The sequence below is a fragment of the Alternaria postmessia genome (assembly GCF_024291825.1).
Source record: "Alternaria postmessia strain BMP 2775 chromosome Unknown scaffold_6, whole genome shotgun sequence".
Lineage (NCBI taxonomy): Eukaryota > Fungi > Ascomycota > Dothideomycetes > Pleosporales > Pleosporaceae > Alternaria > Alternaria postmessia.
In genome coordinates, this window is record NW_026260079.1 from 457254 (window position 1) to 472781 (window position 15528).

The 15528-nt window shown below is 51.6% G+C and overlaps 4 protein-coding genes across 4 annotated transcripts; 1 reads left to right on the forward strand and 3 right to left on the reverse strand.

Moving 5' to 3' along the window:
* Positions 1–20: 20 nt before the first annotated feature.
* Positions 21–3261, reverse strand: J4E82_001667 (uncharacterized protein; the record flags this gene model as incomplete). Its single annotated transcript, XM_051727975.1, has 2 exons — positions 21–961; positions 1011–3261. The coding sequence occupies 2 exons, from the start codon at positions 3259–3261 to the stop codon at positions 21–23; spliced, it is 3192 nt and encodes a 1063-aa protein (XP_051592330.1).
* Positions 3262–3792: 531 nt separating this feature from the next.
* Positions 3793–7689, reverse strand: J4E82_001668 (uncharacterized protein; the record flags this gene model as incomplete). Its single annotated transcript, XM_051727976.1, has 3 exons — positions 3793–6077; positions 6305–7306; positions 7356–7689. The coding sequence occupies 3 exons, from the start codon at positions 7687–7689 to the stop codon at positions 3793–3795; spliced, it is 3621 nt and encodes a 1206-aa protein (XP_051592331.1).
* A 1557-nt stretch (positions 7690–9246) lies between these two features.
* Positions 9247–10781, reverse strand: J4E82_001669 (uncharacterized protein; the record flags this gene model as incomplete). Its single annotated transcript, XM_051727977.1, has 2 exons — positions 9247–10558; positions 10606–10781. 2 exons carry the CDS (start codon positions 10779–10781, stop codon positions 9247–9249), a joined length of 1488 nt encoding a protein of 495 aa, XP_051592332.1.
* A 692-nt stretch (positions 10782–11473) lies between these two features.
* J4E82_001670 (uncharacterized protein) lies at positions 11474–15274 on the forward strand (the record flags this gene model as incomplete). The annotated part of the gene is made up of 4 exons (XM_051727978.1): positions 11474–11754; positions 11803–12914; positions 12960–13161; positions 13531–15274. 4 exons carry the CDS (start codon positions 11474–11476, stop codon positions 15272–15274), a joined length of 3339 nt encoding a protein of 1112 aa, XP_051592333.1.
* Positions 15275–15528: the final 254 nt, after the last annotated feature.

Below are 15528 nucleotides of genomic sequence, written 5' to 3' on the forward strand. Positions count from 1 at the left end.
TACAGGAATTGCATATACGCTCAAAACCCAAACACATTCTCTCCCTCCTTGAAACCCCACTTCTCCAGTGCCGGCAAGGCAGCCTTCTGAATCATACCGGGAGGTCCACAAAGGAAAACGCCCGTCCCCTCTTCTGGCTTAAACAGGACTTCTTGAATCAGATCAGCATCTACATGACCCTTCTTGCCCTTCCATTCGTCACTCGGATGACTGAGGATATGAGTAATCTTCAGTCTGCCTCCGCTAGACTTCTCAAACTCATCAAGCTCCTTGTGCAGCAGGATGTCCTTTTCAGACTTGTTCGCATCCAGAACACAAATCTGTATATCAGGATCGCTCGATAGCATCGCACGTGCGATGAGTGAGTATCCGGGCGTGATACCACTTCCGCCGAGAACGAGATTGATCTTCTTGAACGTGTAGTCTTTTCCAGAGATGCTAAAGACGCCCTTGCCGTTGTATACTATTTCGCCGGTTGGGCCTCGGATCTCGATCTCCTCACCGAGAGGCATGCAATCGAGAATGTTGGACATTGCGCCACCGGGTTGCGAATTAGATGGAAAGTAGGTCTTGACAGTGAGTTCGAAGGTACCGACGCCGTCTGCGAGATTCTGGTTGTCAGTCTTCTTCTTATCGCTTCCATCTGATGAATCAGGAAGAAGTGGTTTGGTAGGCGTGTATGATCGGATGAGCATCTTGTCTTGAAGATGGTAGCCTAGCTGTACGTGTTGGCATGTTGCGAGACCCAGATCGGGTGTATCGTCTGGTAGTTGGAAGGTGTACGCGCGTGTGTCTTCCGAAATGGACTTGCGGTCGAGGAGCTTGACCGGTACCCATCGGTGTTTCTGCAGAACAACTTTACTGTGTTGAGAAGATGATTGTGACTGCTCTTTCGCAGCTGCTTCTGCGTTTTTCTTGATGAAAGCAGCAGTCTTGTCAGTCACTACACCAATTGCGCATTCTGTTCGGAATATTAGCGTACGTGCAACAACCATAATTGGAAGACTTACCATTGAGCTTCTTGTAAGCATAACCGTCATGTATGCTCTCAAATTCATTACTAGTCTCTGCGTGCACTTTGCCGGCATGGCCCAATACGGCGGCTTTACCTCCGGGATGCCATTCCAACACGCTCGTCGCATCGTAAACCTTTCCATCGACCACGATCCAGCAATCATCCTCTTTGTCATGCTTCTCGATCTCCTGCCGAGTGAACTGCTTCTGTGGCGTACCAGCCGACTGTTTGACAGCCGCCATCTGGTTCTCAACGCTCGGCTTCATCCACCCACCATCCGCCGTGCCTGGCTCCACCGGATGACGGAACATGATTGAAGGCATATCAGAGTCGTCTCCCTGTACGATTGAAGGTCGAACAATGTACCAGCAGTTGTTCATCATACCCATGACGTTCCAGTTTGGATCTTTCGGCTGGGTGTTCTTGAAGACGTTGAAGCAGCGCACTGTGATGCTGTTCGCTCTGAGTAAGTGCGAAATCTCAATGTCCACATGCCAGTGTAGCCACGTCCAGAACTTGTTGCCATGTCGAATAGGCGCATCTGGGAATTTTCGAATACAATACAGCCACGTCTCTCCATCGTCCAGCGAGACCTCCACTCTCTGTACTTCATGACCACCGCCATCGTATGCATAACCTTCAATACGGTACGTCTTTCCTTTCTTGGCCTCGGAAAGCGGTATCTTTTCCCCTTGCGCAGGCTTCACAATGACCGAGTTCAAGTTTTGCTCATTGCAAGCTGTGTCGGGATGGCGGAACAACGTCTCCGCAAATTGGCCGTCCTTTTCCGTAACAAATGATGGTAGGACGCGGTTATCCCAAATATGATAATGTGAGTCATTTTCCTTCTCTGATATCCAGATACGCTTTAGCCACTTGACGCAGCGTCCACCAACGTACCCTGGTATCATCAGTCGCACCGGGTATCCGTGATCAGGGGGAAGCGGGAGATCGTTCATTTCGTATGCGAGAATAACGTCGTTTGTTACATCCATCACGTAGTCAAATGGTAGACATGTGGAATACTTCCCCTCACTGGGCTCGTCTGCGCCCTCGAAATTGACCCAGTAGCGTTTGCCTTCTGGCATCTTTGCTGGTAAGCCAGCTTTAAGCAGGATGTCTTTCACCAACGGTCCTTTCCAGTATGCGCAACTGACAGCCGCGCTACCCCAACTGAATCCCTTAGACTTTTTGATCATGTTCAGCTCTTTCCGGCGGTTACCGTCACACGCCAAAGCTACCGGAATGTTGATGGTATCAAAATCGTTCTTCAGATTGTCCATGGACAATACAAGCTTACCGCCTTCGACATCCAACTCGTGGAATTCCCACAGCAGTCTTGGGACAGCGCCATGATTGCGCACATAGTGCAATTCGTTAGGCGTAATCAGTCCAGCGTCGTAGAGATGTGATAGGTTTGCCTCGGCGTTCATTGGATGCTTACCCGTCAGGCGAATTAAATCTGAAGAACGTGGCAGCCAGTTGTCCGGGGAAAATTGATCTGCTTCATCGATGGAGATGGTGCTACGGTTGTGCGTTTGAGGGCTTTTGCGCTTTCCATCGTTCTGTTCAAGGGTTTGGATGTAGTCCTTCTCGTGTTGTAGAGTTCGAAGCAATGCGATTTCTTGCACGGAGTAACGCTCTCGAAGCTTCTCATACTCTGTCTTGTTCTTATTTGCGGCTTCATCGCTAGAGTAGCCAGAGTCCTCCCCACTTTCGGCATATGCGTCATGATGCTTGTCGCTGTCGCCCTGAGTTCGCTTCCATTGCTCTTCGTCTAATGTACCGTCACCTTTCTTTTGGTCCTTTGTACCGTCATCCTGGTGCTCATCCTTCTTCTTCTGTTCTTCTTTCTCGCGCTTCTCCACGTTCGCCGGCCACTCCTCTTGGTTCTTGACCCAATCTTCCGTGCACGGGAGCACAAACCTCCAGCCTAAGCTTCTATTCTCAGGGTGTCGCAGGTGGAGATCCTTTTCTTCTAGCACAATATCTCGAAAGTTGACAAGATCGCCCTTCTTCTCTTTTCCCGTCAAGTCTTGGTGACCCTCGCGTGCTTCTTCGACGTCGTCGCGCGTCTTGGCCTCATCACTCTCGTGGGTGATGCCAGCCCGACGGTCATCGCGATTCTTGTAGCCGACGCGATGTTGGTGATTATGTTCGGTCGACCAGTCAGGCTCCTGCTCGATCTCCTCTCGCGTTGAGCCAGGGTGATCGGTAATGTGGACTCGCCAGGGGACTGGAGGCATCTTTACGCGTTTTTCGAGAGCAGCAAGGCCAAAGAATTACTACATCCTCGCGAATATGCATGTCGCACACGAGGATATGTAGCGAACTGACCATAAGCATGATGCTGTCGTTGTGTCGTCATGGTCGGTTTGCTTTTCTGATGCACGACGCGCTCCGGACAATCTCGTTGGTTCACCCACAGCGACTAATCCGTACTATTTGTAAATGCAACGCTTCCGCGGGTAGATCGGAATGTTGGGGTCCCGCCGACTAGTTAGTCTCAGCCTAAAAGTCGCTTCCATTGCCGGAGAACCATGGTAGGTGAGTTCAAACGTTAAGATGAGGTGCCGGGTTTGCAGCTTGAGATGAAGGGCGGCGTCGAAAGAGGCTGGATCACGAGTCATAGTAGCTTCGAGCTCCCATACAGACACCTCAAACAGGTTGCTCAGGACATGGAAATAGTGCTGAAAGTATGTTACATTTGCGCAAGCATTAGCTTGCTTTGTCGTGATTCTCTTGCTTTGTCATGGTCCTCTACACTATCTTACACATTAATCTTGCCAACTTTCCCATCCCTCCTCCCTCCAAACGCCGCTCTTGCCTCCTTCTTTTAATACAACCCTCAAATCCTGCACCCGCTGAAATTTGTCCACTGCCTTACACATATCCACCACACTGAGCGCTGCACCCATGACTGCCGTCAAAGCTTCCATTTCGACCCCCGTAGGACCCGTACACTGGACCTTTGCTTCGATCTGGATGCCGCCGTAGCCGGGGTCGATGCTGTACGGGGATATGGGTATCGATGGCAAGGAGTCTGGGGAGGATCCACCCGAGTTGGACCCAAAAGCACGAAGTTCGACCCCGACATGCGTCAAGGCAATCGGATGGCATAAAGGTATTATCTCGGGGCATTTCTTTGCTGCCATGATGCCCGCTATTCGCGATGTACCCAGAACATCGCCTTTTTCCAAGCTGTTCGAGCGTATCAATTGGAGGGGGGTAGGGTTAGTAAAGTACACGGTTCCGACGGCGATGGCGGTGCGTGTTGTGTGTTGCTTGTTCGAGACGCTGACCATGTGTGCGGAGCCGGAGGCGGTCAGGTGGGGGAGGTGTGGTTGAGGACTTGTGGGCTGGGCTTCTGAGGTTGGAGGAGGTTGTGGGGTTTGCGGTTGTCGTTGATGTAGTTTATCTTTCCCATCCGTCTTATCGATCGAGCTCGGCTTGGATTCGGCTTCAGGCGAAGGGAAGGTGGCGTAACGTGAGGAGGTCGAGTACATCCTACGACCCACCAACCTAGACGTCGTCGAGCCACTGGACTCTCCTCTTACTACCTCAGTCATACCATGCTGCGCCTGTGCCACTGCCTCAACATCAGGTTGCTGTTGCTGCAACGGCTCATGTTCCATATCATCAGCCAGAAACCCCAGACCTTCCGCTTCCATCTCATCCCAATCCAGCTTGCCTTCCGCATCACCAGTCAGAGATTGTCTCTCAGAAGACACATCATGCCACCTCATTGCCATCCTCTCTGCTGCATCATTGTCAAGATTGTGATCTATCACCATCTGATCTAATACCGCCTTTAGCTTTTCGTCAACTATTCCTTTAACCATCTGGCCCGTGAGATTAACATTTTCAAACCTCGCCTGCCATCTTTCAATCAAGATCTTCAGCCATGTTTGTAGTGTGCGTTTATTCTCAGAGGTCCAGACCTCGTAGGGTAACACGTCGAGGCGTGGATAGGATTTTTTAAGCCGGTCTCGTAGGGCGAGGACTTGCTGCTGAAGTTGGGGGACGGGAGCGTCGAAAGTGACGATGAGATCTTCGTCGATAGGTAAAATGCCGGATGGCGGAACAACGAGACCAGGACGTTTGCTTGGTGAGGATGAGGGCGAGGATGATAGGAGATCAAATGCATGTCCTTCGCCAGGCACCGTTGGCACTCGTCCCTTGTCCATGATTGGATCCGCAAGCGCATTTTCCTCGGAGCTTCGATCTAATTCGTTTCGACCCAAGACCGAATAAGGACCTGACCCCCCAACTGACCTTACGACCCAGTCGGAGGGTAAGACTTTCCTGTCTCTTTGTTCTTGTATCTTAGGAGGATGTGTAGGTTCCTTCCTGATCTTTTTCAATGCATCATCCAATATATCACCAAGACTTTTGCCATCCCGCTCTTTTCCTTCTTCCCTTGCTCTTACAACCATCCTAGCCCTTCGTTCGGCTTCTTCCTGTTCTTCCAACTGTTTCACCAACGCCCTTTTCTTCTCCAAAATCTCTTCTTTCTGCTTCCTCAGCTTAGCTTGTCTCCTGAGAGCAGCGAATCGACTTGTATACTTTTCCACGGTCTCTCCAAGAAGTTCTTCATACTCGAACCTTTGTGCTTCAAGCCTCTCTTTCTCCTTAGCTTCCTTTACGTTCGTTGCAGGCCTGTCGATTTGGTGGACGACGCGGGCGATGCGATCTTGTAGGTTGATGATATTTGTTTCTAATATCTGGATTGTTCGATCGCTTCCTTGTGGTAACTTTACTTCAGCCAGAAAGTCTCGTATGGAATGCAGATCCATTCTCGTCGCGTTCTTGATGGCTTTACCAGCTTCTGGAATATCCTCAGCCTTTTGCAGTGGCTCCAGCTGAGATAGCTTCTCCGCAGCAGACACAGGCGAGGTAGAGAAGGCTCGAACAGTGGTTGAAGGGGGTTGAGACACGATATTCAGATAGGGCAGTGGTGAGCTGGGTATGCGATGTCGTGCCAGCAAGGCATGGGGGTTGTCGAATGGTCTTCTCCGTAGTACAGGCCGCTGGGAGTTCCGGCTCGCTAGAGGCTTGTCATCTAGACAGGGTCAGCAAGATACATCACAGACTGAACTGCCGTAAGCGATGGTAGAATCGGGTATATGATTGGTATATGTAGCCACATGTCCATCTCTAAGCGATAGTGTAGACTCACAATCAAGGAGAACGCTCAGAACGCCAACTATGCAGTGACCGCCGTGGTATCGTAAGGCATCCAACCAGAACCATTGTGAAGGAAAACAGAAAGAGTCCAGATTTACCCACCAATTAAGATCATGGGCCGATTCTCCATGTTGGCCAGATCATCCAAGTCGGCGTGCTTTTCCGCTTTGCGTTTGACGGCAGCACCAACAACGTCAAGGAGTTCGCGCTCGCGTTGGCCCCAGCCAAGGATTGTCTCATCGCTCAAGCGGCCTTCGTGTCGGTCCATCTCAATCTGCCTGATGCGCTCAAATGCTTCCTGGTCAATGGGCTCGCCATTGTTGCCCTGTCGCAGAACGTCGCGCAAAGACACCTCGGCGTTACCGTGTAAGCAGACTTTCAGATTGCCGTCACTCGTTATTCGTAACCGATTGCACGTCCCACAAAAGTCATTTGTCATGCTCGTGATGAAGCCGACCTTGCCCACGAAGCCTGGCACCTCGTACGTCTTACTGGTGTCGTTCTTGTGTCCTGGCACCGGCCTGAGCCCCGGATATTTGGTCCTGATGATATCCAGCATCTCCTGGAAGCTGATCATCTTGTTCTCACTCCACTTGTTTCCACCAAAAGGCATGTACTCGATGAAGCGTACTTCGATGTCCTTTTCGCGGCCCATCTCGACAAAGGGTAGAATCTCGCGCTCGTTCAACCCCCGCATGACGACGCAGTTAACCTTGAGCTTGACGTTGGCGCCTAGTTTGTTCATCTCCAGTATGCGATCAATCGACTTCATGACAGCATCGAAGCCTTTCCGCCGAGTCATGATCTGGAACTGGAACGGGTCTAGTGTATCCAGACTGAGGTTGACGCCAGTCAGACCCGCTTCCACCACTGCGTCCAGCTTCCGGTGTAGCGAGATGCCGTTGGTTGTGAGTGCGAGTTCGCGCAGGCCTTTCGGGCGCAGACTGCCGATCTGCTGCATGAGCGGGACGATGTCGCGACGGACGGTGGGCTCGCCGCCAGTGAGGCGGATCTTGGTGACACCCTGTGAGACGAATAGCGAGGAGAGGTAGAAGATCTCGGGTGTGGTAAGCATGTTGGCCGACGGAGACAGTGGTATGCCCTCTGCTGTTTGTTAGCAGCGTCCTTTGCTGTGTAAGCGTACCAATCGCACCTTCTGGCATGCAGTACAGACACCGCAGATTGCATCGCTCTGTGATACTGATCCGGAGATAGTCATGCTGCCTATTGAACGTGTCCGTCAAGAAGTCGGAGAAGGGTTTCGCATTCTTGATCGCTTTCCTCCGGGCGTCTCCACTCGAACGTGACGGTACCGCAACCGGTGGAATCCCCGCGGGAAAGTCGACATTCGGCTCCTGGGTCGCCGCGTTGGTCGCAACGCCTCTTGTCTGTAATGCGCTTATTGACGGTTGTCGTAGATAATTGCCACAGCCAGCAACTCGTCGCACCGCGGCCGGGCCCGCCCGTATCCTAGCCATCTGCGCCATTAGGAGGAGTCGAGTTTGTAAAAGCCTCGTCCAACATTGGGAGGGGCGCACATGGGGAGTTATATACGCCAGAGAAGGGTAGGGCGGAGATGACTGAGATGTGACATGCGGCAGATGCTTTAGGTGGGCTGTCCGAGCCGATTACAGGGATCTGCTGCCAAGTGCGGCGACCTTACTAAGATACCCTCAGCAAGGGTGGGGTAGGCAAGTGTATCCAAATCAGTCTAGATCTTGAGCCTAGGTGGTCCTGATAGCCCTTCTGCTATTTATCCCTCAGACGCTCCGTGGACATAGGAAGTATGATGTCTGTTGATAATTTCACGGAACAGTTCCGATGGTTCCGACAGTGGCCAAAATGGCACATGCACACTACAGCATCCTTGTCCAACATGGGAGTCTTGGGCATTTTCCATGTTCTCCATCACCCACGCGTTTTGTGGATATACAAAACGTGCCAGGCTTACTAGAGCGGCCCGCGGACATGTGTCTTGACACGACCGCAAGCTGTTCTATACAACCAGTGCCCCTCTTCACGCCCTACCACTACCTTGGCCTAGCATCGTCCTGTTTCTATTCGCGTCATCATTCTTGTTCCTACTTTCCCGCCCCTCTCTCTCATGGAAGAGCTCCCGAAACCTACTCTTACCCTTTTCTGTTGGAAAGATTATACACGTCGGCCTATCAAAACTGTGTTCACTGTCTGGGGAGTTGTATAGGTCGGTACCACGTCTTGCTCTGAAAGGAATATCCTGCGTTCCAAGGCGTGAAAGGCTGTTAGTCGGCGAACTGTCATGAAAGGCCTTGACTACTGGTGATTGTGCCAGCTCGCGGACAAGATGTGGATGCCACTTCACGCAGTTCGGACATGTCCGTTGTAGACAAGGCTGTTGGTATGTAATACTGTTTTGCCACTTCCCTTTCTGCTGTCGATGTGGTCCGCCGTAGTGAAATTGGTGCAGCTTTGCTTTGCAGGACGTGGGCTCATTGTGTGAGCTATTGTGCTTTCTTCGCCTTACTTGACGAGCTTGATAGCCGTGGGAGCTGGTGGAAGTCGAAGTATCAGTCTTGGCTTCGAAAACGGTCTATTTGATCTGTGGAAATGGGCTTCAGGCTGATAGTCGTTCCATATGTGCTTTGGTATTCTTATCTTGAGACCCATCTAGCCCAAGAAGCTGTGGCACTTGACTAATGTGGGATTCTGGTGTAGAGAGCGCCCAGTGGCAGAACTACTTGCTGTTCTTCCTGCTGTGATGTCGCAATTAGTTGTCAGCTAGATGTTTATAGAACTGTTTGCTGGTCACCGACAGCTTGTACTTACGCAACAAGCGAGACATTGTGAAGAAGGCGTGACTTCTGCAGCAGAGTTGTTCTAAATAGATGAAACCAGGTTCATTGTCTAACAAACAATTGGGTGGGCATGACCTCGTCTAGTGCCCCTTCTAATAGTGTGTCAATGTCAATGGATAAGTACATTGCGATGCTGCAGATGTGCTCCTGATGCGATGCTGAAGGTCAAATGCTGAATGCCAGTATGAAATACGCGCTAAACAGCGACATCTACTCGTAACACTGATCCCAAAGGCCACCGCTCCTTGCAAAGCTTTGGCTGTCTACAAACTTACTCAACGTACACCTGCCATGCTTGTCACCACCACAGAAGTCCAATGGATGTACGCGGTCGTTAACAATGACACGAACTGACTCTTCCTTCTCGTGCTTACACTGCAGCTTCTCCACGTAGAGACGTGCTGCAAATGGCACGCTCCATGCTGCCGAATAACCATGTGTCTTCTTTGTATCCTCGATAGTGGTGTTCGATAACGGCTTCGTTCTGTTGTACAGGCCGAGCGCAGCCAAAACACCACTAATGTCATTATCGTGGCTGAAGTCGGCGTATACCTTGCGGTCGAGGGGGAATGTCTTGGGATCGGAGTCTAGGGTGCGATTCGTGTTGGTGTTGTCGTCAACAGGCTTGTTCGTTAGTCGCGCCAGCAGTTCATTGACGTATCCAACGCCCTGAGTCGGACCAAGCGGGTTGCCAACGCCGTAGCCGTAGAACTTGCCCAGTGTCTGGAAGTAGTCGTATTCACGCCACTCCTTTTCGGTAAAGATTCTGCAGAAGTCTGACATCTTGGCTGACGGATGCGCCAATGTATCAAATGGGCACATGTCCATCAAGTACACGATGGACGTGGCGCTGAGGTTCGTTCCAAGAGCAGAGTTGATGCGCTGTTGGATCGGCGGCACAAACTTGTCAGCCCAGACATGCTGCGCCCTATCCCCGAGACCATGATGTGGACCGCCCTCAAATGCTGGACAGATGTCGTGGGAGAGAGTATTGTTCCAATTCGGCCCTTCTGGAATCACCACATCGATCTTTCGCGGCTCTTCCTTAAGTGATTGCGCGACACCCGCAAGCCACCTCTCAGCTGACTCAACTACACGGTGTTGTCCGCCCGCGCGTACGAATGGTACGTTGTCGTCGATGAGCTTCTGGTAACGGCGGTAGAAGTGAGCTCCTGAGTTGACCATTTCCTGCCTCCCAGCATCCGTCAGCTCATCCGCACCCAATGTATAATCGTAATCCTTCAAGAATCTGAACTCTTTCGGATACGATGTGCTCGTGTTTTGGATGTCTGCGATCAAGATGTGGTAGGCGAGGGTTTTCCCCAGAGTGGGATCGCGGCCGCCGTGGCGGGACAAGACGTTCGCGAAGGTGATTTCGCAGCCCTTCGGAGGCGCTACGTTGATGTCCGAGGGTACGGAATACCAAAGCGAATATTGACCCCAGGAGTGGCTCGTCTTCGGGCTACAGCGGTAGCCTTCGTTGACGCTGTCACAGGACTTGTTGGTGGAGACATTAAGGAGGCTTTAGAGCGTCAGCTTTGGACCATTGAGAGGACTGATGCTTCATACTTGGAGGCTCCGTATAGAACTACGCATGCGCCGAGTGCTCGTAGAACCCATATGCCCAAGCCTTTCGACCGTTGGTCGCGTCGAGATCTGTGCGAAAGAGGCTCCTTCTCGCTCAACGGCAGAGGCGCATAGTCTTGGGAACGAGGGCCACGCATCCTGTTCCAGGGCTTACTCATCTAGAGAAGTAACGGCAATGATATCCACGAGTCCGCGAATTGATACGATGAAGTGACAAAAATTCCAAGTTTACCTCTGGAGTACGTGTCGGTGTTGGAATGTCGCGTAGCCGCGGTGACGTATGCGCCCATCATGGTGTTGTCGGCAGAATCCGAGGACGCCAAGCTCGAGCGCAAGAGCATCCACGAAAGTCAACCACCACCGCACTCCGTCCTTTTCACTTGCATCGCGTTGTCATCTGATCGCGTCACCTATCGATACAGCCATGTTGAAAAACGCCCTTGACGCGCAGTAAGGGGCTAGATACGGTCGCGTCCGTAGCCGATGGCGGCTTTCGGTCTTGCATGCAATTGCGCGATGTAACGCCGTTTCGTCAGCTAGAGATAGACGCGAGCGTGGCCTATGATTGGCGTTTACCCCATGTTTTCGGTCAAAGTGGAGACCGTCATCAGGGCGTCTTATCTATGGATGAACCACAAGTAAGCTTTGACAAGCTTCAACCACTAGGCTGGACATGCCCTATCCGTATCAGCCGACGTCAATGGCGGCATGCCTAACGACACAGCATCCGCGCGTTCTTCGGGGTCGCATCGTCAGGCCAAGGATTATATAGAGTCCGTCTCCTCGTCTCTCGTTCCGTAGACATCGAGTCCCTGTCTCGTCAATTCATTCGCCGCCTGGATACGCCACCATGAAGCCCGATGAGCGACATACACTGGATGACGAGGCCCAATTGCAGGCTCTCGGCCACAAGGGTGAGCTGAAGCGCAACTTCAGTCTCCTGTCTATGCTTGGGCTTGCTTTCGCCATCTTGAACTCGTGGACGGCGCTTTCATCGTCAATCGGACTAGCTCTGCCTTCCGGTGGCTCAACCAGCGTCATATGGGGACTCGTCACAGCTGGTATATGCAACTTGTGTCTGGCCGCGTCCCTGGCCGAATTTCTATCAGCATACCCCACTGCTGGTGGACAGTAAGCATCTCCGAGCGGTGTTTCTATTGTCAACTCACAGTGTTGCAGATATCATTGGGTCGCCGTCATTACCCCGCGGAAATGGGTTCCACTCGCGTCTTTCATTACTGGGTGGATCAATGTATCCGGATGGCTTGCACTGACTACTTCCGGAGGTTTACTAGCGTCTCAGCTCATCTCTGGCCTAATCGCATTATACCATCCCGACTTCACGCTGCACCCATGGCAGGTCTGGCTGATTTATGTCGCTTGGACGATCATCGCCTTCATCATCAACGCCTTTATGAACAACCTTCTGCCTTACGTCAATCGTGGCGCTTTCATTTGGTCAATCGGCGGTTTTGCGATTGTCTGCATTACCGTCCTAGCTTGCTCATCCCCGGAATACGCGTCTGCAGAATTCGTCTTCACCGAATTTATCAATGAGACGGGCTGGCCGGACGGTATTGCTTGGCTTCTGGGCTTGCTCCAAGGTGGTTTTGGGCTTACCGGTTACGATGCAGTCGCACATATGATCGAGGAGATTCCGAATGCTGCGGTTGAGGGGCCAAAGATCATGATCTACTGCGTCTGTATTGGAACAGTAACTGGCTTCATCTTCCTCATGGTCTTGCTATTTGTCTCCGGTGGCGACGCAGAGTCCATCATCTCAGCAGCGCCAGGCCCCTTGTTACAGATCTTGTATAATGCTACAAGCAGCCGAGCTGGAGCAGCATGTCTACTAATGTTCCCATTGGTTTGCATTCTCTTCGCAGAGACTGCCATCATGACCACCTCTAGTCGCATGACATACGCATTCGCTCGGGATGGCGGCCTTCCATTTTCCAAGTTTTTCGCAAAGGTGCACCCACGCCTAGGTCAGCCGCTCAACGCCCTAATTCTGGCTGCGACTTTGACTATTCTCTTTGGATTGATCTTAATCGGATCGAGCAGCGCTTTCAACGCTCTTATCTCAGCATCAGTTGTTGCCTTGGGTGTGAGTTATGCGATACCCGTTGCGATCAATGTCTGCCGTGGTAGGAAGATGCTCGGACCCAGAGCCTTTGTTTTGCCTGGACCTTTCGGCTGGATTGCGAACTTGATTGGTATCGCATACACTATCGTCACTACTGTTCTCTTCTTGTTCCCGCCTGAATTGCCCGTCTCAGCTTCGAGCATGAGTAAGTGTTTTTTGCCGATTACATGTATTATGCTAACTAGTCCAGACTACTGCGTCGTCGCCTTTGGTATAATCCTGTTCATTAGCACCTTCCAATGGTTCGTAGATGGACGCAAGAATTTTACTGGCCCTCGAGCAGATGTGGGCCTCGAAGTCTTGGAAGCCATGAAAAGCCATGAGCCAACCGACGCTACAGCTCAACATTCCAAGGCTGTCGATGGGGGGAAAGACTTACATGAGATGGAAAGGTAGGAACTACTACAAACAGCAACATAATCTATGATTCTATGTCCCTAGGCGCTACTCTTCCAAGTTTACATCATGGCCTAGACACGGTCATGCGCCTTGGCCACATAGCCAGTGAAAGTGCAAATTAGGCCCAGCCTTTGTCATTGAAATCATCCTCCGCGCCATTATATCAACACAACCTTTCACTTCGCTTGGCACTGTGACAGTACCGATGCCCCACGCTCTCCTAACTATATATACCATTCTCCGTTCACAGCCTTGTTCCACTTGCACCACCTCGTAGAACGGGCTAATCATCCATCGAAGCCTTACTTCAACACATCGAATAACCAAAAGCGAATAGCAAATATGCTTAGCACCTTTCGCAGACTCATTAACTATTGGGGTAGCGCGAATGCCCCCGGGAAGCCTGACGATATACCGACCAAGGCGGCGTCTTCCCAAATTAGTAGTTCGCCATCAACGTCAAATAGCAATTCCGATCCAGCATATCGCGCTGCCTTCAACTCTGGAGCCCCTCTTATGCAGTTTGCGAAAAGGGTGCCACATGCGCAGCCGTCTTCCAGCGCTCCTAATTCAGCGCTGTCTGGATATCTCTTCTCGCGTGTCAAGGGAACAGGCACCTCTAACATTAACGATATCCCGCCACCACAAGTTCCCCTATATGCCAAACCAGTTACGACCCCCGCTGGCCAGAGAACTAAAGACCGCTCTACCGAATCTGAGGATATCGACATGCCCGATGCGGACTTCCGGTCACCTCCGACACCTTCAACAACACTACCTGGTGGGGACGACGCCCACCATCTATCGAACAAATATTCACAAGACAACGGAAAAGACATAGCAGCTGAAAGTGTTTCGAGCGGGCCATCCGACACCGTTTCGTCAACATCAGTCCACCGCAGCAGCCGCCCTCAATCGATCCCAGTGCGTCAACAAGACCGCCAGCAAACACCCATCACACCACAAACTAAGAAAAGCTGGGTCGACGACATCGTCATCGAAGAAGACACACCTGAGAACAATCTCCCCGTCGGCTACCTTGGCACTTTCCGCCGCTCGCGTCACTTCATTCCAGAATATCCAGGCATGCTACCTTGCAGTCATAACACCAAACATCTCCTCCTATGCGGCCACTGGGTTTCCAGTTCCGAGCCATGTGGTAGCAACTGCAAAAAGCAGAATCATGCCGAAAAGCCCTTCAATTGCCCAACATGTCAAGAGATCGTTCGCGAAGTCCTCACCGGATCGATCCTCTCAGCGTTCGAGTCGATACGGTTGAGGAAACTAGAGGAAAAGGGCAACAGCATAGTTTATGTGTCTTGTTGTGTCGAGCAAGTCGTCCGCGCTGCACCCCAGATTAAGACCGGCATCACCGAGGCTGTAGCCGGACTTCTCTTGGAAAATTATGGACGTAAATGTGAGCAGGCAGACAAACCAGATCCTGAGGGACTCGAGACAATCGAGTGGATTGTGAGAGACATGCAAGAGCGAACTGAGCGCAAGCAGCGCGAGAGATTCGCTCAAGAGAACCCTCTCAACACACACGACAAACGCAAGAGCTATGAAGATGCGACGAATCTGTCTGTTAATGAGGTCAACCTTGGAACAGACCGCTCAGCTGCTCATGATGAGCAGCCACGAGGTAGTTCCTCCACGGGCGAAGACGACAAGCAAGATGCATTGTCGGCCAGCCACAAAAGGCAAAAAACGAAGCTAGAGACCCACCGCGAGCCCACGACACCCCAAAGCCGCGGCACGAAGCGCCCTTGTCCGTCCACTTCCGCCTCAGGTGAAAACATGTCGCCATTCACCTCCGTCGCTGGCAGTAAGCGTATCAAAACACCCATGGAGAAGGTCTACACTCCGCCTTCCTCTACGTTTGGTGAGGCTAGTTTTCCCTCTCCAAATGCCAGTGTTGTTGGAGCTATGAAGCGGAAGCATCGGAATGATGTAGACATGAATGGCGAAGGTGATGTTCGAATGGAGAGTGGATTTAAGAGATGTAGAGTTGAGATTTGGCGGGCTTCGCAGGAGCGAGTGAAGATGCAGATGTCAAGATTCGCTGGATTTGCAGCAGCATGGGATGAGGACAAAGATGATTCTTAAGGGTGCATACTAGAAGGTTGGAGGACTTGGAAGAGCCTGGATAGGTCTGGTATTGTCGAACTCCGAGCTCTCGTAGTCCAGTTCAATTAAGTGTTGCCTGCGTCACGTAATGGATCGTCCTCTTGCAGGGCCGATGACAAGATTGAATTATGGAGTGGATGCTAATCAAAGTTCGCCATTGCTTCACAACACGCCTAGACCACATTATCGTGACCTGCCGGAATTATGTCCCTCGATAAAAGCTAGATAGGCCC